This window comes from Crocodylus siamensis, chromosome 6 (assembly GCF_052110815.1).
Source record: "Crocodylus siamensis isolate JL-2025a chromosome 6, ASM5211081v1, whole genome shotgun sequence".
NCBI classification, from domain to species: domain Eukaryota; kingdom Metazoa; phylum Chordata; order Crocodylia; family Crocodylidae; genus Crocodylus; species Crocodylus siamensis.
Window position 1 is genome coordinate 59,391,315 of NC_143400.1, and position 27,701 is coordinate 59,419,015.

General features: G+C 42.5%; 1 protein-coding gene across 1 annotated transcript in view; it reads left to right on the plus strand.

Moving 5' to 3' along the window:
• SGPP2 (sphingosine-1-phosphate phosphatase 2) overlaps positions 1–27,321 on the plus strand; it is a 109,861-nt gene extending 82,540 nt beyond the window's left edge. The window contains exon 5 of the mRNA XM_090054486.1: positions 21,965–27,321. Within this exon, the coding sequence (XP_089910612.1) occupies positions 21,965–22,510 (546 nt within the window). The 3' untranslated portion in view covers positions 22,511–27,321. The remainder of the gene's footprint in view (positions 1–21,964) is intronic.
• Positions 27,322–27,701: the final 380 nt, after the last annotated feature.

Consider the following 27,701-nt stretch of genomic DNA (forward strand, 5'->3'; position numbering starts at 1 on the left):
GTCAACCACTGTTAGAAGACTCTCCCTCATGGTAAACAGTTGCATGGTCTCAGAGGTAGGTAACTATAGGCCAGCCCAGTGGTGCTCAGCCTATCTGGCCTCATCAGCCAACTGAATATCGTGCAGCTGGTCCATGGGTTAGATGATTGGGCACAACACCAGCCCATGGGCAAGATCCCACATGTGGGGTTAATCTGTGGAATTGATCCAGCACGGGGTTGGTCTGTAGGTGTGACCCTGCATGCTGGCCTGGTCTTTTGTGCCTCATCTGATTATGGAACAACCCTGTGCACCAGCTCAATCCCATGTGCCAGCGGAATCTGGCATATGGAGGCCATGTAATTCCACCCGTGGTCTGGAAATTTGGATACAGTAGCAGCTTTAAATTGTTGTGGCTCTGGGCTCTGCCGTAGAAAGTAACACTGCCACAGCTTCCCTGCTGCCAAATTTTCAGATCTGTGGGGAACACTGCAGACCAGATGACACAGCTTCATGGGCTGGTTCTGTGGGAGCTCGATGCCAAATTATATAGGACTGAATTAAGCACAGGCTCAGACCTGTTCAATTTAAAACTTTTATTGTTTCACAAAGTCATAAACTAAAGGAGGTCTGTTGGTTCACGAGGTTGCCAAATCAAGCCCTTGCTCTCTAACCCGGAGGCTAGGTGCGTCTGCCTGATTCAGTAGTCTCAGAACTGGTCAACAGCTCATTTAAAAGGAGTCCCTTATCTTTTTTTAGGCAAAAGATACAAAACTGTCCCCATGGTGGAAGCGAGGCATCTAACATAACTTTACTATTAGTTATATATGATAACACTTATACATATGCATTTTCTAATTCTTACTTCTATTGGTTATTTAGTTAACTATCTATATTATAATATCAGGTGATACGCTTTGTATTATAATCATTACGCTTCTTATGTTAATTCTTAATGACCTTTATATTTTTTATGCTAATTTTCTATAACCTAAATACATTATTCATCTATGTTTTGCTGGATTTTGCAGGGTTAAAATGTCAAAACTGACATAATATGCGGGGGGGTTTTCGTCATTGTGGTTTAGCCATGCAGTTTCCTATTCTTAACAATGTAAGCGGCATGTCTGCTATTTTTATCATTTATTTAAAGGTCAGAAGTTCAGTATTTTCATCTAAGGGTCAGAAAGTGATTACCAGAATGTCAATCGCTGACTCCTCAACCTCCTTGAAGCATTCTGGGAGTTTTAGTGCATTTTTTTTTTTTAATGCTAGGCCTTGCTTAGCATAAGCACTCTCTCACAGGTTCCTGCCTGCAGGCCACAGATTGAGCGCTACTAGACTAGTCCAGTTCCTAATACTGTTAGAGTGTCAACACCAGTCAGTGTGACTTCCCCATATACAAATGTTCATTTCTTGTCAATTCAATTGCTACAAATTCATGAAACTGATAATTTAGCAATAATGACACACATACCAAACTCCTTTCTCCTACATTACCATCCAAATGTCTTAGACCCTCTCTCTACAAGAAACTTCTTTGAATATAAGCAACTGTAATATAGATTTAGTTCCTTGCAGTAACACTCAGATGCACATCATTAAATTCTGGCCTTGTTCTTTTTCATGTGTAAATTATGATAATTTTTACTCTCTTTTATGTTTAGAGGGTGTATATATTTCCTGTATTTAATTAGCTCATTTCAGGGGCAAACAACCAGGACAATCGTTGAGGGCTCCACTAGGTTAAATTGGTGCATATTTCCCAATGATGGGGTTGGAGGATAGAGAGAGCTTGTATTCGTGGACCCCACAAGCCAAATGTAGGTCTAAGGCTGTTTGTGTGCAGTGCTGGTAACTGTAGTAATGTTCTTTGGTAGTTCAGATATTTAACTAGAAGGGAAGTTGTTGTATAAATCAACCAGTCTGTCAAGGTGTTGGGATACAAAATTCGAGTGCAATTTTTAAATCTTGGTTAAATTGTCTTATGCTCTTAAGTATTAATGATTACATTAAGGGGAAATATGACTGACCAACTTAAATGCACTGTACCACAGATTTTTTTTGCCCATGATAATATCCAGAAATATTAGACACTGGTTTAGTCATGGAGTATATATGACAACTAGAAATATTGAGTTAGTGATGCATGTTAGGCACAGGGAGCTGGCAGAACTTGACACCTAGAACTGAAGCTAAATTATGTAGTGACAAATAAGGGGGAAAGCATTTTCCTGACAAGTTAATCTTTTTTAAACTTGTCATATTCCTGAGATGCTCTGAAAATGTGGGCATAGCTAAAGTTCAAAGTGTCCACTGATTTGGTAAACTCCAAGGGTATGTCCAAATGAGCATGCGTATGCCTACTACAGTGTCTAAAAGCAGTCCGAGATGCTGCAAGAGGGAAATTCCCTGCACTGCATATTTGTAGTGTGGACCCTAAATTTGATACCAGGAAATCCCGGTAAAAAAAAAATCCTGGACCCCACGTGACAGCAAGAGTGCAAAGCCCCAAAGGTGCGTGCCCACAGGCCAGGGTGGCCCACGCCTGCAACATGTGGCACAGGCAACACTGCATTTCAGGCAGCCATGGCTGTGCTGCGCCATGGCGGGGCTCTACCAGCAGTGAGCCCTGAGTGCCCAGCAGTGGCTGCTGCTGCTGGGGGCTATGCACCATGTGGGGTTCAGGCAGGGGACCCATCCCTCTCAAGTAGCGCCCTGCTCCACAGTCCTCCCACCTCCACAACCCCCCCCACCCACATACCCAGCTACAAACCACCCCCACAAACCCCTATACAAGCCCTATAAGCCCCACAAGCCTCACACCCACAATCTCTACAACCACCCACAAGCCACCCCACCCACACACACACCCTTAGGGTGTGTCCACACATGCAGGCAGGTGTGCATGCAGCAACTCAAATAGTGGCACAAATTTGTGCCAGAGATTTGTATCTCAGCACACATACCTGAACATGCACTTTGGTGTGGGGCAAATTGTGCCACTTGGGGCAAACTGACCCCGCCCAGCTCCTTCAGTCAGGGGAGCTAGAGGCTGGCAATGTGCTGCCTTGGGGAGGAGCTCAGGGTCTGAAGCTCAGCCAGTTGGCATCTGGGGACACTAGCCCCTTGTGCCAGCTGGACTGCTGTGAAGCAGTCCTAACTTAGAGTGTCCCCTGCACCCTCTACCCACTGCAGCAGTCTGGCAGCAGGGGCTGCTGCCTGGCTGTGACCTACTCCTACTTGTGACAGCATCCACCCCCTTGGACCTGCAGCCCCATGGCTCCATGACTGCCAGACCTAGACGAGGACCACACAGCTGCCAGGGCTGTGACATAGGCACTACAGCAGAGCTGCCTGCACCTCTGGGCCAGTTGGCCATGGCTGCATATAGTTAGCCTTCAGGTGGCACTGCTGTCATGTCTTCTGGTGCCCTCACTCTGCCATCTGGGCAGCTATCGCCCACAACATGTGCTCCTTGCAGTGGCCTGCTTCAAACTGTCAAAGTATGTCCTCCTGGCCCCAAATGGCTAGAAAGTCAGCCACCCCTCCCGCTGGGTCCCTAATGCTGGTCCTGGGCAGGCTCCTCTGCCTGGGTTTTGCCACTTGCCTCACCAGAAGAGATCCTGGTATTCCATTTTAAAACTGCAAATTCTCTTATAAGAAACCCATATTCTCTCATTAATATACCCCAAATCTGTGTTCTTCTGCAATTAAAATGAAGTGCCACTATGTACAGAGAGGTCAGCTGGACAATGTTTTATTGATATATTTACAACTCTTAAGCAATTTGGAAGCCTTCCATTGCTTCTATCATCATAATAAATCAGTTCTAAATATCTATACACTTTGGTGTTTGCCTTTTTTTTTTTTTTTTTGAAGTCAGAAAAATCAGAGCTGCCCAGGCCCCCTCCTCTCACCAGGAGCAACACTGATATGTTGGTGCCCTGACCATGCCCTTATCCCTCACTCCCAACCCACAGCCCCCCTGCACAGCCCAAACCCTCCTCTCTCCTCGGAGCAGCAACGGCCATTGGGACGCTCAGGTCCCACTATTGACTGGCAGAGCCCCCTGGCTGCACAGCACAGCCCCGGCTACCTGTTGCCAGATTGGCACCATACATAGGGGCTGTGCACCCCCAGTTCTGCCCCATGCACTGTCAGGTCATGCCAGCTCCATGTAGGCAGGACCTGGCCATGCCCGAGGGTGCGTGGCCCCTGTGTGCAGTGCCAATGCAGCACCAGATGACTGGGGCTGCACCACGCTGCTGGGGGGCTCTGTCAGTCAATAGTGGGACCAGAATGCCTCAATGGCAGTGGCTACTGCAGCTGTGGGGAGGCTGTGGGCCATGTGGGGCAGTTGTGGGCCATACTGGGGGTTGTGCATTGTGCAGTGGGGAGGCGGAGGACCTACCCCTCTCAAGCAGCCCCCCCCCCCACCCACAGTCCCTCTCACATCCACACCCATAATCCCCCACAGTCTCTCCTACATACCCTCTACCCACAGTCCTCCGCCACCCCCATGTCTCTACTTACTTGGGCAGAGCCTGGGAGTCACTGCTGCAGCCTTGCCCCCCTCATTTACCCAGCATGCTGAGGCAGGCAGTGGAGCATGGGGCAGCTATAGAGACACTCTAGCCAGGTGCCAAAGTGTCTTTTTGGAGGACCCAGCCTCTCCAGTTGCTTCAGGGCATGCTCCAGAAGCATGGCTTGCACCACTTTTTTCAGTAGGTTATTTTTTTAATATCTGGATTTCCACATAGCTAATTTAGGGTCCACACTGCAATTATGCAGCACAGGGAACAATTTTTCATTCCCGGTGTGCTGCTTGCGGCATCCTAAACTGCTTTGAGACATCCCAGTAAGCATGTGCATGGTCCTCTGGATGTACCCTAAGCGACTGAAAAATATTATGATCCAAGGGAAAGCTCAGAAACAACTTCTTTTTAAGTGTGTGGGTTTTTTGGATCTGCCTGCTTTGACTAAGAGCAATTATAGATAATTCAGTTACCCCTGTGGCAGTAGTTTGTTAAATATGAATAGCAGATTAATTTGCCTACATGGATTCTATCCCTACACATTTCCACTATGGAGTATTTTCATAACACAAGGAAGCTTAATTGGTATTTTCTATAGAGCAAGGAGAAGTGTGAAGTAGTTTCCTAAATATGAAATTCAGTGAGTAAAAGCAGTTTACAGCCTTTGTATGCTATTCACAATACATACTGTTCAAAATATATCATGATCAATTGTATATAAAGAAACATTATAACAGCTGTAATGCATGAAGTACTTACTCTATTAGATGTAATGAAGAAATCTATAAAACAGGGCCTTACCGTCCTTTCAACCCTACTGGCTCAAAACAATGACTGGAGACATTCTATTTTTCTAACTAGTGACCTAAGCCAGTCACTAAAAAATGTTTAGCTTATTCCCCTTAGCATTCATGATAATGAAAGAGACCTCTTTATATTTAGATGGCATTTGGGGTAAGAAAAAAAAAAAAAAAAAAAAAAGATTCTTGTGTCCCCTCTCTCTCAGCTTGCCTCTAAATTCCCAAATGCCTTAAATCCTGCTTTTTCACAAAGCCAAATAAGGGCTTTCAGTAAGGAATGACCATCTGAAAAGTGCCATAGTGGGGCATGAAACTATACTGAATAGTTATTTCACAAGTTTGCCTCTTTTCATGTTTACAAATTATCCAAAATGTATTTAGAATTTATTCTGTCACAGGGTGGGGACCCAGGAGTGGCCGTGATCTCTCCTGGCGCCCCCTACTGTGCCGAGTGGGTGTCCCTGCACCCGTTATCTTGCCTGCCATGACTTTGATGGGAGGCTGCCTTTTACCCGCTTGAGCACGGTACCCCTTGGCGTACTCACGCTGGTACCCCGTCTACCACTGATTCTGTGTACTCATAGTTTCATAGTACACAGAATCAGCGGTAGACGGGGGTACCAGCGGGAGTACGCCAAGGGGTACTGTGCTCAAGCAGGTAAAAGGCAGCCTCCCTTACAATACTTTCACCATCAAAGTCGTGGCGGGCGAGATAACAAGGGTGCATGGACAACCCACAGGGCCACGCGTGGCTCCTACCACCCCTTATACCACGCCTCAAGCCTCTCAGATGTTGTTAGGTCTAACTAGCCTTGTTACGCTCGCCCTTCCGAGCCCTTGTCCCCTTCTGGGGCTCCCCCGTGCGCTCACCCCCTCCTGGGGCTCAGGCAGCTTCAGCCTTACCTGGCCCCCAGACCCCCTTTCTCGAGTCTTACACCCACTGGGCTTCTCCCAATTGGGGCTCAGGCAGCCTCAGCCTTACCTGGCCCCCAGACCCCCTTCTCTGGGTCTTGCACCTCACTGGGGCCTTTCACCTGTGCCCATGCTGGGCTTCTCCCAATACTGCCCCCACTGGGGCCAGGGTCAGGACACCCCAAAACACAGCAGCAGTGTCCGGCACCAAACTGCTGTGCCTTCTCTGGCACCAGGAACCCCCACACTACTGGGGAGTTCCTATGTGGCCTCCTCCAACCCCTACAGCCTCAGCCAGTCCTCCGGTGTAACAACAAACAAAAACCATCAGCCAATCAGCCCCAACTCAAACTCTAGCCTCCTGGCTTAAAACGTAAACCCAAAGCCCTCTGGCTCATCATTATTTCCATCCCTGCCAGGGCTCCTCTGCCTGGTATTCTCACCCATGAACTGCTCAGGTCATCAGGCTTCCCACCTCTGCCTACTCCCAGCAGCACTCTCTCCTTCACAGCTGCCAGAAGGGAACTGCCCCTTGGCCTCAGCCTAGGCTGTTTATAAAGGCCAGGCCCTGCCCCCCCTTCTGGTCAGCTGACCTCTGGGGTTGTCCCAGCAACCCACACCTGTCCTTCTTTAGGAGCAGGGCACTTCACTGCCTTGCGACATATTCATTTAAGCATATTTTTGCAAATTTTTAGGAATAGTTTTCAACTAAAAATTCTCTTTCTCAGTGCCTCACCCGTACTACTGCCAAGCCCATTGCAATTATTCAGTGTTTTCAATTGAAGCTGTAACGGTTTGGACACCAGTACCAGTGGTCACATCTCAGTTTAGAGTTTACCTTCTGCAAACATTTTGCCCAATTAAATTATTCATTAAAATATTGACAGAAATCTAGCACTTGTACTAAATATTTCAAATGAGCAAATGAGTCAACAAATGCAATTTTAAAACAGCAAGAATATTGTATTCTAAGGTATAGTTAGTGTAATTATTTGAGTTTGGTTAAATTGTTTAAATCTTCCTGATATAGTAGCAAACATTACATAGTACAGTCTGCAAAAGTTAAGTTTAATGCTTGAACTACACTTGATAAGCTTTACTGCTACAACTGTTATAGTTTGGAGGTGTCTATCCCTACCAAAGCCTACACCACCAATACGATTATTCTTCCATATAGGAATAACTATCCTAGTGTGAAGTAGCTTTTTACTGATATACCTACATCTGCACGGGTGGAAAGTTACATGACTGTGTATTATTAAAGTGATACATAAAAGAAGATGATGTACAGAATTCTCTTAAACCTTTGTTAAGAAGTGAGGAGATGCCACTATTTTTTCAGGTTGTAAAGAGCTAACAGAGTAGGAATTAATGAGGTTCTGCATGTAATTCGGAAGATCAGTCACAGACACAATGAGAAGTATTAATGAACTTTTGTGGCAGAGATTCTGTAACCTAGAGAGAAAGTTTTACAGTCACAAAGGGCTATTAGAGACACCCCCATTTCTCTGATCCAAGGCAATCAAATGGCTAACACCCAGCTGTGACTGACCTGGGTGCCCCCTTTGCTCTTTGCCTTAAAACTCGGGTCCTATTCCTGGTATCCCTGATCACAGACACTGGTTGCATGGAAACCAGGAAATTTTTGTGTTCTTTTTAAAGCATCAGTGGGTCCTGTGTAGAAGGGAGGAAGCTAGATTGCATCTACTAAGATATATTATGCATGTTGGTTTTCAGATATGTTACAGTATAGCACCCAAATGGAAGAAAGCTCATCACAGAACTTAATGAGCTAAAGACAGTCGTCAAAGTCTAGTGGGGATGAGACTCATCATCCTTTTAACCCTTCAGGGCTAACATTAGGACTTTCCTAATGCACCAAACTAATGGATTTTGCATTAGTGATCACAACCGAGCTCAGTTTCTCCTTTACCTTAGTGCATGCTCTCCTGTCTCCAAGAAGGTATGTGAGATTATAGAAGCAGACAATCACTTGAGAGCCATATTTAATCTTGTGACAACCTTACTAATAATGTAGTTTTCCACAGGCAGAGCCATGATTAGAACTCAGTAGTATTTTATGTGGTCACTGTTTAGGGAGGATTACAATGAATGAGTCAAAGGATCACTTTTTATAACTTTGTTTTTTATTTTGAAAAACTGTCCTCTGAAAACAAGATAAATTATGTTCATTTTCCAAGAAGTATAGATCTAAGCTTGATATATTTTTGCTACTTATACAATTAAGATATAAAAAAAAGCAGATTATGTGCTGTAATATAGATCCTACAACCTTCACCCAGTTGGTCTGTTATAGCTTGCTTTCTTATAGCACCATTAGTCCTTAAGTAATCTTAAGTGCTTTACAAGCTGATATGTAGACTATATGTTTGGATCATTTTGCTCACCAGGGAAATGCAGTCCTCACTGTAGTGAAACATTACAGTGTCTGGAGAGTATGTGGCACATATTATGTAACAGATTAGAACAGGCTGTGTAGTATGATACCATGTCCAAATGAAGTCATACAAGGATCTCAGATAAACAGAATGAGTAACCAGGATGGATATAAGAGAACATTTTTACATTAAAGGTGGAGAGAGGTAGTTAATCATACTAGTCTGAAGATAGGCAGAAGGCAAGGCAGGGTGAGTTACAGAGTAACTCATTCAGAGGATCATGACCTTCATAAGCTACAGCCTGCCTCATCAGATGCTATGAATATGTTAAACACATTAAATGTGTTTTGGAAACTTTAAATCAGTGATTTTCAACTAGGGTGATGCAGTACTAGGGTGCCTTGAGATCCTTTTAAAGGTGTCATGCATTATTAGCACTGTTTGGTGTATAAACATTTCCACATGATTCACAATCCCCCCCCCCCGAGATTTCAAACAGGAATCTGTAGTATCAAAAACATTCTGATCTGTTGTGGTCTTTTTCCAAGGGGTGTCTTGAGTTTAATGAGGTTGAGAACTGTTGCACTTAGAAAGCAGGTTTTTAAACCTAGTGCCCCAAGAATTGACACAACATTTGGTTGATCAATAGTAGAAAGGCTGTAATAACAATACCACAAGCAAGCTTATAAAACCAAATGACAGAAAAAAGACTCCTTCCCAAAATAAAATGAGCTACTCCACAAAGTCCTAGTACATATTTAGCAGCAATATTGGTTTCTCACCAATACCGGCAAAGGAAGCTAGTCCAGTCTTGCAGCTTTCACCAAGCAGGATCCGTTGGTGGTTAAGCTGGGTGCAGTGTAGCAGTGATCTCTCTGCTTCTCCTGGAGTGCACACTTTGCTGGCAACTTCTGTTAGTTCTTATACTGTTTAACTGTATAACTTCAAAGCATTTTAGAGTCCAAACAAACAGGGAGGAGAAGGTGTTGATCATCATACCATAACGGTTATTTGCCTGGCTCCTGTTTTTGCATTGTCTGCGTGTAAAAATTGTGCATCTCTGCAGCCCTGCAGTTGCAGGTCAGTTTACAGGTGATGGGCCTGAGCAGTCAGGCAAGATACTTAGAGGTGTCACCAAACCCGTCTTGGGGTATTTGTATATCAATGGAGTGCATTTGCCTAGCTTGTACAGGTGATGGTTTGTTTTTCAAACTCCAGACATACATGGAATGGTTCAGACATTTTTAATACCCTATACCTTAGGATGTTTGTTGGGAGAAGTGTTTGTCAGGTAACAGGGCCTCTTTTCTGTATCTTGTACAAGTATCTCTTCAGATGCATATTTAGCCTTTTGTTTCCCTTAGCTGCTAGGTCAATTGAAATGCATATGTAGCTATCTTGCCTTTGCTAGCTTCTGAGACACACACACACACACACACGTGATGAGCATGTCAGTTCTCTGTTGACCATTTTCTTGATTTGACATAATCTAGCACAGAGAATAAAACCAATTGGGGTTCCTCTGTTTTGTATGGTCCCAGCTGCTACTTTGCATTTTTGTGCAAGATGCACTGTTATTTTAATTTGGTCACAAAGATTTTATGTGTAGGCCTGGCTGAATTGTTGCTGTATTCACCATCAACAAAACCACTGCTTTAAATCCACGGTGTTTGGGGCCCTTGGTTTATGTTCTGTGGCAAGAGAGTATTCCCAGCAGCCGAGTTCTTGCAAACCCTGGTCAGGGCAGTAGTTTAGTACTAAATTTAAAAGGACAGGAGAAGGTGGCTATATATGCAGATTCAAAACCAGAAGTATTGACAACCTTAAAAAGTATTGCTGTGAAATATCCATACAAAAATATATCTTTAAAAAAGAATTGTTTGTACGGGTGTTGCCACTCTTTGCAATCTTTATAATACTGCCATAACATACTGTCCAAAAGTATGCTATCATTTTTTAAAGAAGAGAAGTGGGGAGTAGGTGTGGGATTCTTCCTGCTGGCTCTGGCACAATAGCAACACATACATAACAGTGCAAAATTTCCAGAAACTTAGCACTAAAATGAGTTATTGTGAAACACCAAGCAAAACACTCCCTGTAAGCCAAAGCTTTGCTTGGTGTACTGTGAACTTGACTTTTCATGTGTACCATCTTAATTCCACTAAATGCTTGTCCTACTAGACTGTTTGTTCTTGGTAAACAGAGAAAAAATTCTATTTTGCTTAGCAAAGCATTTGAATAAATGTAATTAATTAATAATCCTTGTATGTGTTGACTGAAATAAAAAAGAAATAATGGTAACATTTCAGTTGTCTCAAGAAAAATTCCCAGAGATTCAGAAGAACTGAGAGGCACTAATTGTGGAGAGTGACACTTACTGAACTGACAGTACTACTTTCTGTATTGACTTGAGTTCCTGAGAGAGCCCTCATCTAAGTTCTAGCCTAGCTAAAACCCAGGCCCAAACCTTGTGAAGATTTGTGACTGCTTAATTTTAGGCACTCTGACTAGCCTCATTAGAGTCAATGAAAGGTCCACACTGCACATAGTTTAGTTGTCTTAAGTTTTTGCAAGATATCAATTTAGTTTGCAAGCTTTGTGGACACAATTGTTATTCAGAGACCCTAGGAATAAGTTTGCTGCTTTAATATGTAAGAAGTATGGGAACTGTGTCCTCTGCTGTACTGACCCAAGGGCATTATTTTTAAATCAGCTAAATTCTGTATCTTATGCATTATATGAAATATGAGAGTTCTACTTTACCATAATGCATTTTATTTAAATTGTGTAGTACAGTGAAAAAAACCCAAAGAGCTCACAGTACTACAATATTAACTTGTTCTCATCCTAGTTCAGTCATCCTGGGAAAATATTACTTTTAAATTAAAACCATGTTTAGCCAATAGAGGAGAGGGAATACTTTGTGTCACATTTTTGTCCACAGCAGCATATTATTCCATAGAAGTGTTTAAGAGTATTGATAAAACCTCATATGGCTTTTAATTAAAACTAGCATGGTTTCAATGACATGGTTTTATGTATATTTGCTAAAAATTAAGTTTAAGTAAGCATGAAACTATTCACAAATTTGGGTCAAATTTACGAAATAGGTTCTGCTAGAAAAAAATTAAGGCTAGATTCACAAAACAGGATCAGGAGGAAGGAAGAGGCAATGGTGAGGCTCTTAGACCTACCACCCTGGTCCCTTCTTGGGCAGATGCCCTAACCACTAAGCTTACAGGGAAAATGGCACCATCACCCAGTGGTCCCATTCTGTGAACAACATCAACCTCTAGTTCTCTTCTTGAAGGGAAAATAAGGGTTTTATTTATTCTGAGGTAAAAAAAAAATGTCAGGGCCTTGTTTCATAGTTTCTAGGGTCGGAAGGGACCTGAACAGATCATCAAGTCTGACCCCCTGCCAGATATCTATCCAACCTCCTCTTGAAGACCCCAAAGGTAGGGGAGAACACTACCTCCCTTAGGAGCCCATTCCAGAGCCTGACAGCCCTAACCGTAAAATAATGCCTCTTGATATCAAGTCTGAACCTGCTCTCAATCAATTTGTGGCTGTTATTCCTTGTTATCCCAGGTGGTGCCCAGGGGAACAGAGCCTCACCTGTTTTCCGCTGGTCCTCTCTGGTGAGTTTATAGATGGCCACCAGATCCCCTCTCCATCTTCTCTTGTGGAGGCTTAATAGATTCAGGCCCTTTAGTCTATCATTTTAATTTGATCTGAACTGAAATTGTTTTTCAGGGTTTCATTTTAGTTTAAGTGACCTGAAAAAAATCAATTATTTTGCATAGCCCTACTTAGGAGACAGGTCTAAGTTTTAGGCAGTGAACCTTTCCTTTTAGCTCTTGTTTGGTATGACTGCATTAGATCACCTCCCTACACATAAATCACTTGTACTGGCAACATGTAGGGGGTGCATGCGGGTGCACATGCACCCCCTGAGGTTGACGGTGCATCCCCTGCATAAGTGCTGCCAACACCACTGATGGCTTTGCAGGCAGTCCTTGATCACCGCTGGCTGCCGCCACCACTGCTGGCAGCATCTGTGGGTGGTCGCTGACGGATGGTCGGTGCTTGCCACCCACAGCCCCTGCTGCCAACAGCGCTGCACCGGCCTGTGGGAGCTCACTGCTCACCACTGCCATGCTCTCGCCACCAGCAGTGCCGCCACCACCTCTGGAGCTCACTGTGCCCCCCAGCCTCCAGGGGCATGTGGTGTTCATGATCACTTGCATTAGCTACACAACTTGTGGCATCTCATGTGATCTCAAGCTCAACACATAATGGCTTAAGTGTAAATCTGTAACAAGACTACAGGAAGTGCAAGCTCACTTAGGGCACAGACAGAAGTGACATTTTTTGCCTGATCTAGCTCAGAAAGCAGTTTATAGCTGTGATCAAATACAAGTGTATGGCTGCAGACAGCTTCAAAAATGACCGAACAGATAAAAATCTGACCCCTCATGAAATGAGAGGTCAAATGAAGATATTTCAAAATAAAATGTCTTCTATAACTTGTGTCCGCACTGCCTTCCAGCCTTGAGCTGTTTTCAGAATGGGAGTGGGGAAAGGGAACACATGGAGTTTGGTTTGGGGGGGTTTCAGCCCCTGCTGGAGGTTGGGGGAATGTATTGGAGCCCTCCACCCCCGGGGGGGGCATGCTTCAGTTAATCCACCCCACCCTCCACAGCTGGCTGGGGAACCCTAGAATAAGCTCCCCCCACTCCCTTTTCCCCTCTCCCATTCTGAAACAGGAACAGGCTGGGAAAGAGGAGGGACCGTTGCTAGGGAAAACCGAGTACAGAAACTGACAGCCAGCAGCTAGATTCTCCTCCTCCCTGGAACCAACAGTGAACTTCTGTTTGGTTTGGGGGATTGTTGTAACTCAGAATGCTTCCTGCAAAGTGTTCTCAGTTACAGCAGGGAGCTGCACTTCTGTCTGCACCCTTAAAAAATAAAAATGTGAAGTTGAATGGCCATGTTGTGTTGTGTGGCCAAGTACACCAAATTTTCTGTTCTTCTGAGTTGCCTTCATGCAAGGGTCTCAAATCATTTGGCAAATGCTAGTTGGACAAACCTTGCAATGCTCCTACAGAAAAACAGTGTTATCAATTATTTTTCAAGTATGTCTACACAGCACTGGGAGGCACGATTGCAGTATGGCTATGCATATGGTTGAAAGTGGTCTATCTGCAGCCTTAGTGTTTGAGCTTCAAAAATAAATATGCAGGTTCACTCCTGGGCCTTGTGCAAATCTTGCTGAAGTCTGTTCCTCTGTGTCTTCACTGCTGTTATTACCTGAGCCAGATAGATTAATGTGATTTCAGGCTATATTGTCTTTTGCAGCAATCACACCTCCTGAATGCAATGTAAACACTTTCACAGATGTACAAAGAGAGATACAGCGGTGTTAAATTATTAAGCTCAAGTCGCACAATAGGATAGCTGTAAAACTGAAGTGGAACCCAGGGTTCTTGGTTCCTCCTGCTGTATCTTAATCATTATATTTATCCCCTCCTACAGCTGGTATGGAAGCAAGGCACCATTATGGAAGATAGACATGTTAGTAGGAAGAACTGAAGAATCTTAGAAAAATAGGATGGAAAAGGACCACAGGACATCCTCTAGTCCAACCCCGTGCTCAAAATAGGAACATCTCTACCTAAAACATAGATTTAGAGATTCATAGATGCTAGGGTCAGAAAGGACCTCAACACATCATTGAGTCTGACCCCCTGCCCTGGGTAGGAAAGAGTGATGGGGTCAGATGACCCCCACCAGGTGTTTGTCCAGTCTCCTCTTAAATACCTCCAAGGAAGAGGACAGCACCACCTCCCTTTGAAACGTGTTCCATATTTTGGCAACCCTCACTGTAAAGAATTTTGTCCTCATGTCCAGTCTAAATTTGCTCTCTTTCAGTTTGTGGCCATTGTTTCTAGTTACCCAGATTGGTGCCCTGGTAAACATCGTATCCCCTGTTTCCTGCTGTCCCTCCTGGTGAATTTGTAGATGGCCACAAGATCACCTCTTAGCCCCCTCTTGCAGAGGCTGAAGAGATTCAGGTCCCTTAATTGGTCCTCATAATCCCTCAATGGATCCTCGTATTCAATTTCTTTATTTGTATTTGTATGTGTCATTGTTTTTTCCTGGTGTAGAAGTTTAGACTTTGTCCTTTTAGAATTTCATCCTTTTTCTTTCAAACTATTTTTCCAACATATCAAATTACAGTAAAAGCTCTGTTATCCGGCATCCCCCGGAAATGGGGGATGCCGGATAACAAAATATGACGGTTAATTGAGCAGCCTGAACAGGCATCCTTGCCTGTTCAGGCCACTGCTTTTCCCTCTGTGTCCAGGTGTTGCTGCCCCTCCTGCAGCATCGCCGCCCCTCTTGTGGGCTTCGTGGGACAGTGAGGCAGGCCCCACGCAGCCTGTTATGCCCCTGGGCTGTGGAGGCTCAGCAGTGCAGGCTGCTTTGCCCCAGGCTGTGGGGGCTTGGAGAAACTGAAAGTACCACGGTGAGCACTTCCAGTTTCACTTTACTTTACAAGCCGGCATGCCACTTAGTAGAGTATGCTGGCTTGTAAGGTGCCAGATAACATAGGTTTTACTGTAATTTAAAATATTCCTCCTGTCCACTAAGTGACTGGAAGTCCACACAACTTGCTATCATCCATAGATTTAATGATTGTGCACTCAGTTCCATCCTCCCAACCAGGGCTGGGGCCAAGAGAAGCCGCATGGCCTGCAGGCCACACCAGCTGCACACCATGGGGACTGTACTAGTGGGCCCCAGGCTACACGCTCCACACTGCAAGAGCAGGCAGGTGGGTGGGCACCCCTCCTCTCCCACCCATGCACTGCACATGCAGGCAGGGGGTACCTCCCCTGGCACCATGCTGCATGCAGAATTGCCAGTTAAATAATTTTTTTTTTAACAATTTGCACTCTTTGCTGACAATCAAACATTTTTTATTAACATGAGTTTTTACTGATAAATGTTTTATATAGTGCAGTTGTAATTCTTCTGCCAGACTTTGCCCTGTTGCCAGGCCCCAGCCAGAAGGGATGTGTCCGGATTTACGCGTGAAGTACAAACTGTAGTAAAAAAAGTAAATAAAAAAGCTTGGTTGTCTGTAAAAAGTTTCCAGTAATTGGGGGTGGGGGGGGCAACCCTGTTTGACTTCAGCAATGTTTTTTTACCATACTGCACCCTGCACCCCCAGTGCACTACTCACCCCTTCACCCCAGTGCCCCTGGCTATATGCTCTGCACCATGCTGCCCCCTGGCTTCTATCCGCCTTACTCCTACTGGCCCTGCTCCCCCCATCTTGGCACAGACCCACAAAGAAGCTTAGCAGTGGAATAGCAGTGTTAGTCAGCCAGGCAGCACTTAGCAGCAGCAGCACATGGCTAGGGGGAGGAGTCTACAAAGCCCTGATAAGATTTCAGTTCAGGGTGTTGCACTTCTGCTCTAACATGAGGTGGCACTGCTATGCTTTGTTTATGTTTTAGTGCTGCATCCAGCTGTTTTCCCACCACAGACTTGTATCAGCTCCAGCTACTTAGAGTTTTTACAGATGACTAGCTTTTTTACAGCTTTTATAGACAGGCATTTTTAGCCTGATTTTTTGCTGACCATCTGTATTTTTACAGACAGTAACTGTGGCTGCACAGGTGCTTTGCACTGCCAACTTCCCTGGCACCATGGGTTTGCCCTGCCCTCTGGGGTGGGGGCAGGCACTGGAAGCCAGAGGAGGACGTAGTGATCCTGAAACCTCAGCCGCTACTGCAGCTGAAGAGATTGGGGCAGTGGTGGCCTCAGAGAGCCTGGGGGCTGCATGTTAACCTTTCACAGGCTGCATGTGGCCCATGAGCTGCCAATTGGATGGCTCTGCTCTAAGCCTAGTGAAGATGTTGAACAGGAGCAGTCCCAAGATATACCCTTGGGGAGAGCTCCACTTGATATCCTCTACCAGTTTGATACTGTGCTCACAGAATAATTATCCATGGCTCAGTTATCAAACAAGTCAAGCACCCATGTTATAGTAGTTTCATTTAGACTGTTTGAACAATGTTTAAAACTCTTTTTGTTATATTGTTATGTGTTAAGGGATTTGAGCAATCTGGTGCATGCAAAGGATGACTGTAAGCTACACAAGATAGTGATTTACTATTGACAAAATCTTCTAGCATCATTACATGTTGGTTCTTGATAAATATATCCATATCTGATATCTGTGGACTTTTGGCTAAACAGGCAGTTTGTGCTACTTGGAAACATTAAAACTTTTTTTTACAATCTAAAAAGAAGTTTTAATGCCATCTCTTGCCGTGACAAGTGAGAGATCCAAGGAAATGTGAAGTCTCATTGAAAGCTGGGACTTAGGCTTCTACATTACTTAGGCACTTCTGAAAACTTTACCTCATATCTACCATGTCCCTTGTGAAAAGGGCAGGGGGAATCATGTACAAAATCTGATATTCCAGGTATTTTAGTGGGAGTTCAGTTTTGTTGTTGTGTAGTGATGTGTGTCCTGAAGTGGCTGGAGCAGGTGCTGTCTGTGGTTCAGTATTGCTCCAACTGCTCTGGGGTCGTTGTTCATGTGGTGACCCCTCTGCCACTGTAGAAGGTGAGCTGGAGCGGGTGCCTCATGCAGTGTGGGAGCATCCACACTTCATGCCTATATACTGCATGCGAGTCAACTCAGAGACCCACAGACAGAAAACCTGACCCCATATCTACCATGTCCCTTGTGAAAAGGTGAGGGATGGGGAGGAAATCATGTACAAATTCTGATATTCCAATTATTTTAGAGGGAGTTCAGTTTTGTTTTTATGCAGTGATATATGGAGGAGAATTCTTGAGCTAATCCTATTGAGGTATCTACAAAACTAGTATAAACTAAAAATATGTACTGAACTTAAACCCACAATATATACAGTGTTTCCTACCACATTATTTTGGGGGAAGAGGGGAATCTACTTCCACATCAGAAAAGGAAACTCAAGCTCTTTTATTCCATTATAACATGACTGACAATAAAAGTGTAAACACAAGAAAGCTCTACCCAATCAACCCATTAAATAGAAGGTTTCTGGTTCAGGAATATAGCCTTGTGTAGGCAGCAAAATACGTGTTAACTGGGAAGAGAAGCTATTCATATACAAAATGGATTAATCTATTTTTGCAAAAGCAGAAACTTCCCTATTACATGAACTCAAGGAGAAGCACTAAAATCCACATTCAGGTTCACAAATGGTATGTGTTAAAGTCACTATTTAGGATTTAATGGAGAAGGATATACTGGAAAGCCTAAGACACATTTTTCCTTAATTATTTGCATCATAGGAAGCTGATCAGTTATTAAATGTGGGTTAATAAAAGCAATAAATAGACAATTTTCTCCTTGATGAACCATTTCTCTTTAAATTGAGTTCTCTTTCTTTATGTTTCCCTCATGAGTTTCCCTCATATGAAATGTGTTGAATACCTTGCTGATATGTGTGTTGAATACCTTGCTTATATGTAGCAGTATTCTAGTCTAAGGGTATCAAACTCATTTGGCCCCGTGGGCTGGAAGAGTGGCATGGGTCCAGTTCAGCGGGTGGATTGGATCCATAGACCAATCCCATGTTCCAGATCCAGTGCGTGTCCCGAAGTGGCTGGAGGTGGTGGTGCCTGTGGTTCGGTCCTGCTCCAACTGCTCTGGGGTTGTGGTTCATGTGGTGGCCCCTCCGCCACTGTGGAAGGTGAGCTGGAGCGGGTGCCTCCTGCACAGTGGGGCCATCCAGCACTCCCTACATACTGCATGAAAGTCAACGCAGAGACCCACTGGCAATACCAGGGGCCAAATGATAAGACTCTGAAGGCTGGATCCAGTCCACGGACTGTATCTTTGACACCTCAGCTTTAGCTACAATTAAAATGGAAAAAGTGCCAGGAGGAGGAAGAGCAACTACACATAGGAAATGAAATAGTTATTTCCTTAGTCATAAAAAAAAATCACCAAACTTTAATTAATTATTCCCCTCTTCACCCCTCAATTTTGGTATCTCTGGAGGCTTTTCACTGTTGACAAATTGGGAAAATATTAAACTGCATTTATTTTTAAAAGAAACACCAAAGTAAAATGACTGTGGAAAGAAAATGTGAGATGCAAGGATTTTTGTGGGTGATATCTTTTAATGGACCAACTAGGTACTTGGGAGGTCTCCCTGAGGTAAGAGATCACCCACAAAAGTCCTTTCTCTTTCATTTTTCCTGGATCTTCATATTTACAACAACATTGCCCAATTCTACCCCATGGAGAGAAAAGATAAAGGAAAACAGGAAACGTTTTCACAGCCAATATTTAAAACTATCATTTTACTTGGCTGGGGAGGGGAAGGGAGATTCAACATAGGCACATTTCTGATTACCAAGTACAGTGCTGCCAAAGTCTATGGCCTGTTATGCCCTGTCTCCCTCCCTGGTCTGTTTTTCAGATCTGGGCTGTACTATTTGCATGGGTGCATATGTACATGGGGCATTTACCTGACATGGGTAGCATTACATCTCCTCACATTGTTGGGCTAGTTAGGGAAGCTCTGTTTGAATTGGCCTTGTGCTCCAGAAGAGTAAAGAATATTATTTTGTTTAACAGTGCAAAGGACCTTGACTACTTGGCCAGGATACTAGGTCCTCTCTTCCTTTCAGAGGAAGAGGACTTAGTATATGGGCTTTGGTGGTATTTGTGGCAAGCAAAAAATTGTGCATTTTCAAACTTTTCTCTTCAGTCATGAAAGCTAAACCCTTAAAATGGATGTTGATGTGCTCACAGAATCTCATGACTGCAGGAGCTGGATCTTAAGGAAAAACAAGTACCACAAGACTCATATTTAAAATTGCAAGTGTTGACAGGCCTATTTGCTTATATATTGAACAGTTGAAACTGGGGGCCTCAATGTACTTGACATTTTACAAATTCATTTTACAAATCATTCACAGTCTAAATTATTAAGCTACTTGGAATTTTCCCATTGGAATGATTTTTAGGATGGAATTTTATTTTTTTTTGCAGAATCTACATTTTTGTGGGCACAATCTCAATTTTTCTTAAAATTTTAAATTTTAAGTGGGGAAAACTTAAAGGAAATTTAATTTCAGGTCAATTTGAATTAAATTCAAATAATTCAGTTTGTTGAATTAACACCATATAGTTTGCATCAGTGCAATAACACAAAGTGCATTCCCTTAGAGAGTTGTTCACACCCCCATCTTCTCTGATGGCCCTAGCTCCTTGGAGGACAACATATCCTATAGTGCAATTAAGATTTCCCTTCAACCAAGATCTTCAGGATGAACCCTGTGAAATGTATATGTAGAAATGGAAAATTTCAGTTCAGTATTGAAGTGATGTGAAACGTTGCATTTTGGATCACTTCCGTAAACCAACTGAGCATTTCAGTTTTGGCAGTAGTAAAGCTTTGTTTTGGTCAGAATGTCATTTCCATTCCCATGCTGTACCATATTTTTGTACTAAGTTTAAACTGGTATCAGTACAGGTACTATTAAGCAGCTATAGATGGTAAAATGGCAGTATAAAGCTACATCTGTATAAACAACTTCAATGCTATACATTTCCATTATTTCTTTATTCATGTGCAAAATAACCCTTTGAATCATTTATAAAATATTTCAAGTGTGTGATGAACCTTGTCAATGTCACCATGTTTGAGTTCCACATGTGCTTAAAAAAGTCATGAAATATTTCTGCTGCAAAGTGATTTTTTTGTTTTGTTAGGTTTGGGGTTTTTTGTGGCTTTGCATACCTCAAAATGGAATTTTCTCATAAACAATTCATTTTGGGCAGCTACTGAGCAGATAAATGTTCAATTGTAATGAATTTTTCAGAAAGCTCTGACACTCTGACATTCAGTAAATGCCTAACTGCAGTTTGGAACCAAGATTATGTTAAAGCTACAATTTATGTTATAGTTTCTGCTGTATCTGTATAATAGAACGGTGTTTAGGAGAGTGGAATTCTCTGTATTGCCTTTTTATCTCTATTGGCAGTATGCAATGAATATCCAGGGAAACATTTGATTCCTTTCCCAGCATTGGTGTTGACAACAATATTAATAAAATCCTCAAAACGCCTTATTTACTTATGTTAATAGATTAGGTTTTAACTTCCATGGGCTTGCCACAGGCAGCTAACTACATTCCAGATTTCAATTACTGGTGTAACACATTTCTGATGGATTACTGTTGCCTAAAGGTGCTTGCACTCTGCCAAACAGGAGAAAATGCATCATTTACATTTTGTTTCATGTGTATTCATATTTGTTACCTCCCTAAAATGTAATAATATGTAGTTTCCTTTGTTAAAGGAAACATGTAACCTTTCCCTTGCTTGTGCAAATTGAGAATCCTAATCCTGTTGACATGATGAAATTATTTTGGGGATTATGGGTGGGGAAAGGTTTGTATTTACAGTGATGTTTAAACTTGTTTTAATACTGTCCTTGAAATTAAGTCATGCAAAGTGAATCCTGTGAAAGTCCACAGACAAAGCAGCAGCATTGCTATATCCTGGAGTAACTGAAAAATAATAATGAAAGGAAAGGAAAATCAGAAATTAAGTGCTGCCTGTTACACGTTAAGATAATGGTCTCTTCCACTGTGGTGGCCTGAAACATCTATATACCAAAAAAAGGATAGGATTGCAGTTTCAAATGACTTGGTTGTTGTTAGGAGCATGAATTTAGAAGTTAACTATATTGACTTTCAATGAGGGCTGAAAGTCAACAGAAATGCCATAGCTATTGATTAGCGAGCATCAATTTAGGTCAGTAAGTAAAACAGCACACAACATAGACTGCATGGGGAATTTAGGTAGATAGAATCATTGTGGCTAGGATAATTGGAGGTCTTTTTTTCCTATGCAAAATGTAGAGCAGCAAGGAAATTGCAGCCAGCTGTATCACTTGCGGAGCTGAACATTTGAATGCCTTTTGGCAGATAATGACCTATTTGTACAATGGAGTGGTCCAGTAAACATCCTGTTGCCCTACTGCGCTAAGAGGGAAGAGGAATATGAAGAGCTGGATATGTTGAATTGAAAATAATTATAAAGGGATTGAGGCTGTTAATGTGTGACCTCCTAGTTAAATATAATATTTTATGAGTTTCTTATGTAATCTTATAACTTGGAAAGGAAAATGAATATATTTTAATTTATTGACTGTATCTTACTTCCCGCATTTGAATTACAACATTCTTTTTTTATAATCTGTTTTATTTAACAAGGTTTTTCTTTTATTCATTTATTTTACAGGATGTGATTGGCGGAACTCTGATATCGGCAGTGTTACTTGCACTCTCATATCCTGCATGGGACCTCATAGACCACTTTCTATTAACTAGTCCATTTTGCCCTGTATTTTCCATAGTTGTGCCCCTCCTTTTATGTTACAACTATCCAAAACTAGACTATTACAGCCCTACCAGAGGAGACACAACCACTATCTTAGGAGCTGGAGCTGGAGCCATCATAGGATTCTGGTTAACTAACCAGTACACACCATTGAACTCTTCCAGTGAAACTTTTCAACTCAGCTTTCCTCCAATCTCCAGTAAAAGGCTGATGGTCATGCTGGCAAAGTTCTTAGTTGGGGTCCTTGTTCTTTTGATCACACGTCAATTCATCAGAAGGCTGGCCCTCAGTATGCTATACTACTGGTACAAAGTTTCCACCAGTGATGAAGAAGCCAGAAAACGACTGGAAATTGAAGTACCCTACAAATTTATAACTTATTCTTCGGTTGGTTTCTGTGCTACTGTGATTGTGCCAGTACTGCATGGGCTTTTAGAATTAATTTAAGTGCTGTGCATTTTTTGAAATAATATATGGCAACATCCACTTTAGACATGCAATAAAACTGCAGGCTGAACACTTGACCAAGCAGTTCTTTGTGCCTTTCTGCACTGGCCTACAATGCCTATTCCAGAAGATCCTAGGAAATCACCATATGCAAATAACTTCAGGTTGGAAATTTCTAGCTCTTGGGTGCTCCAGGCAAACACCTGTGATTCAGAAGATACATGAAAATAAGTACAGAGTACAAAAATAAGAACTGATGTTTGTATGACTGCTGTTTACCTTCAGAAAAATTCAGTGTTTAGCCAGTGGTCACTTGTACTAGAATGCCTGTCTGTGTGGCCAGATGAAATCTGTCCTTTACTCCCCAGGGCCAGCATTTTGGAATGGTCATGAAGGTGATGCTCACACATGTGGAAGTTTGGGATCATTTAAATTTCTTGTACTTCCAAACCAGGGATTCAGCCTGTGTGGTCTGTGTTAGAGGCAGTTGTGAGGTCTTGAGGGTCACCCAGGAGAGTGAATAGAAACAGCTCTGCACAAGCTAGGAATTCAGATTGGTGTAAGTAGTGATACACCTTGCTGTTTGTTTGTTTAAAGTTGTGTGTGTGTGGTGTGTTGTTAGGTGGAAAGTAGGGTGATTCCGTCAGGGATGATCCTGCCTTGAACAGGACGTTGAATGAAATGACCTCATGGGGTGTGTGCAGATGTGCGTGGATGTTTGGTTCCCCCAGGACAACTAGCAGTGGCACACCTTGTGCCGCAGCTACTTGTCCTTGGGGAACACCGGTTCCATGAGTGATTTGTTGTGTGGCAGGTTACCCTGGGGGCAGTAGGGGAGGCTGGGGCCAGCACTGTGCTGGCCCCAGAAGACTTAGCTGGGGTTCTGGGGTGCAGCCACAGTGATCTTGCTGGGCAGAGCCTGGCTGGCAGCTGCTGCATCGCTCAGGGCAGCCCAGCTCTGTTTTTCAGCAGCATGCGCTGCCTGAGCATGCACTGTTCTGTTTTTTCCAGTTTTTTTTGACCCCTGGATATCCATGTAATCCCAGAGAATAATAGATCAGAATTGTATTAATAGATAAGAACTGCTGCTATGACTCCGATTTTCAGGCAACTAAAAAATTATTAGCAATTGGGCCAATGAGTTGCTAGCAAGTGCAGCTATGAGTATGGCTCTATAAATTAAAAAAAAAAAATCAATGAGCAATGCTTAATTTTTCCCCTATGGTAATTATGCCAGTGTATACATTGTACTGTTGCAATGATAGCTAAAGGCATGGTCAAAAGGCCTTTTCCTAGGGAGCTTGCACTAAAAGGATTCTTCACTGTTTCCTCTTGTCTACTGCTTTTTAACATTTAGGTGTGGTTGAGCTCTTCTGTTATGAAAATGCTAATTTATTCTTCTGTAAAAAGAATGTATTTGACCAGAGTTAAGTATGAAAATATAAGCGAGCAGCATTGCCACTTGGTTGATTATTTTTATAGGCTTTGCCCAGATATCCAGCAGAAGAGTCTTACTTTAAAAATGGTTAATGACTATATATGAGAAGGCAAGCTGGAGTTTTAAATGGTACACATTTTTTTTGAAATAGTAAAGGCTGTGGTTCAGCTTAATGTCAGTTAAGGTGCATGTATATCATGTTTACGTGTTAACTGCATTCTAAATTATGGGATACACTTTAAACATACTGTACTAGCTTTAAACATACTGTGCTAGCACAAGAGGTGCTGTGGTAAATACCTTCTTAAAACCCTTTCCAGTAGGGGTGCTTTCTGATATATGGCTCTATGAAAGCAGAAGCTCTGAAGCCCTGTGGAGGCGTCAGTTCATATTATAGCAGAGGGGCTAAAACTGGGAAAGGTAATGCTAAGAGGAGGATTTCTTAGCCACTGAATCAGCTCGACTCAAAACGTGGCTTGAAATTTGGCTGGGACTTGCATGCAGTTTTACTAATTAAATTGTTCTACTGATTCACAGTCATTTTGTAGTCATTTCCCCCCTCAGGCTGTCAACAGGTTTATACACGCACGCACACCCCCCCCCCTTTATGTGCTTGGTATTTGGTTCAACTTAGAAAATAAATACATTTCCAAAAGCCTGGTGTATTAATTTGTCCAACTTGTAGTCTGCCAGGAGACTTTTACTATTCTCTGTAATTGATTGGTACATCAAGGGTGTGCCTTGCATTTTGAATTATGGTGTATGTACTGCCTCTTCAGTAAATCTAGAATATCCCAGTTTAGTCATATGATAGTCACAGAAAATGTAATATATCATAATAATGTAACTTTAGTGAGATTTGGTACGCATGCTTGTGATTTTTCTTAAATCACACTAGCTAATACTATTTTTAAATACCACTTAAAGCCTAGCCTAATGCATGTGGAGTTTAACGTTTCTAAAATCAGGTCATAGCCAAAGTAGATGGACATGAATTTGTAAATGAGCTTCATTTCAATTCTGGATAAGAAGAGTGGCAATAATTGCAAGCATTTCTTAGGATCTGAATCTGTACTGTATATATTGTGCAGAGAAAATGACCAAATAACCTCAAGCAAATGTCGTCTTCCTCAATCTAGGTGCAATTTCCTCATGAGCAGTTGCTGAGGCAGTCATACAAAAGTATTCTGCTTCCATTGATTTTCCAGTGTCTCAGTGAGGCTTGTTACAGTGATTGGTCCAAGTATCAAGCCATCTTCTCTTGTAAAGGATTTCAAGTCAATTCTAATCCCATTTGATATTCCTGTGTGCATATACGGCACTGAGTCAAAACAGCAAAGCAGTTTTTTCATGTTGGCTATTTTATTTAAAATATTAATTTTGGAAGGAAATGTGTGATTTCTCCCACATGCTTACCATAATCAGCATTTCACATGGTTAGGTAGGAGTGTGTTTGACCTATCAGGAAGGAAGTATCTTTAGAGCCTCTCTGTCTAGTCAGCATACTGCTGTTTCTTTCCTTGGACAGCTGGTGATTGCAGGTGATACCCTAGACTGACGTCTGCTCTCACTGATTCAGATCCATGTGGGAGTCACTCAGCAATGGAATAGTATCAAATGGGTGTTGTTTGACATACCTAAACTAGTTAAGATGCGGATCTCCCTCTGCAGCTGGTGCTATTTGGCTTAATTACTTTGAAGGCAGGGTAGATTTGCACCTTATAGAGTAACTAAAGTAGATGTATATACAGCACAAGCTTTTATGGGCTGAAGCTCACTTCATCAGATACTGTGCTTCATTACCTTGTTACCAGTCTCTCTCCAAAGTTGGTACCAACTCTGCCCTAGCTTCCTCTGAGCGTATAAACATTGTTTCCTTCTTCTTACTATACAAATTCTTCTGAGCAACATTTTGTTAAATGACAAGGATCATTAATAGTAAATGGGAATTGTAGCTGAGCAAACCTTATTTTGGGAGATGTGATATAATAGTACAATTATACTTCAAATCTACGTGTGATAGTGTTTGTCCATCAGCTGCTGCATTCTCAGAGTGCATAAAGCTAACTTATCTGATTATGTCTAGCTCAACTATGTTGGTTAATCTCCCTTTTCAAAGCAGTATCAGCTCCTAGTGTCCTGTGTAAATGATGAGGGCATTAGTCAAACTTCCATAGATTTTAACGGCAACAGTTCACTTCTAGAGGGCTAAAAACGCCTCTCTCTGATAACGGCTTCTGGTCTTTCTATTCTGTTGCTTGGAAGCTAAATTGATGATTTAATGACGACTTCCATCTGAGAGTCATTTGCTTCTTGGTTGTTAGGTAACTTCAGGAACTACAAACTTTTTTGGGATGCATTTGGATTACTACAAATGTATCTACGTTACTTGAAACACACTTAGAAATTTCAACTAGTGCAAAACACAGGTGCCTACAACTTGACAGGTGGTCAGCACAAGTTGCATCAGTGTTCTCCAGGTTCAGTTCAGTGTTCATTTTAGTATAAATTTGTATCATCTCTACCACAGAGCTTACTTTTCCTCTCAGCAGTCAAGATCAATTTAGGGTCTACAGCATCCCTATGGTAAGTGTAGTTTTGTAAGTTATATAAATGGATTTTGTGCCTTGGAAAATGCCTTTTCAACTGACTTGACAGCTTTTTGTTCTCTTCTATATGTATTGTATTCTGTAATATAAATGCTATTTCTAGGGGCACTTTTGATTAAAGTGAGGGTATACCTATATGCTCTGTACTGTACCTATATGCTCTGTACTGGCAGTAGCTGGGATAGAAGTTACTGAACAAATTAACATACTATATCACAGCATAGTGATTATTACCTAGAAAAAGAAATAGGAAGAAATTTCTTTCCATAATATAGTATGCAACTTGTTCCAGCAGAATGTTACATGTGTCTAAATAGCTGTCTGCCCTCCTTTTTTTCACTTTTCTGTGATAACTCACAAAAAACCCAAACCTCCTGCTCTTTCCCTGATCTTGACATGAAATCAGTAAGTTTCACATTCGCTCTTTTTTTAGTAAAGTGACTGTGGCCCCCTACTGCTTTGTGGGACAGAGTAAGGGGAAAGAGAAGTAAATCTCCTGGCTGCATGCTGGTATGGACCCTTCTGTTTGAACAAAGTCAAAGTGAAGAAATGCAACATATGTATAAACACTAGGGGAAACTTCAGAAACCAGTCAGAAGGAAAGAGGATAACCAGAAAGTGAGATCTGTTGTAGTTGCATCAGTTTGCCTGAAAAACAAATCCAGGCTAATTCTCCTAAGCTCTTGCTTGCTGCAGTCAAAAGGGCAGCACTTGCTGTACATGGTGTGTGAAGCATGTACAGTGAGTAAATATGCAGGAATGACCCAAGAAAATCAAATCACTGACCAACATGGGGGTGGGGGGGTGGGAAGCAAAGTAAAGTTGTGCTGGTTGCTTGTTGATCCAAATTCTTCAGCATCATGCAAGGTCACAAAACTCTACCCCTGCTCATCCTGTTAGTATTCTCTCCCCAAGATCAACTCCCTTGAGATGAAAGGTATATCATGGCACTGGGAGGTTGAAGGTTGCCACACTTAACACTGTAACGTGCACTGAAGTACTTTGGTTGTGTCAGTTTGAATTTTCAATTTTCTGTTGTGCCCCTTCAGTACTGTAAAACTAAGAGTTTCCCACCCACAAGCAGAAATTGCCATTAATGTGGATGCTGTTGCACACCAAAAACACTAACCTGTAATTCTAAGTC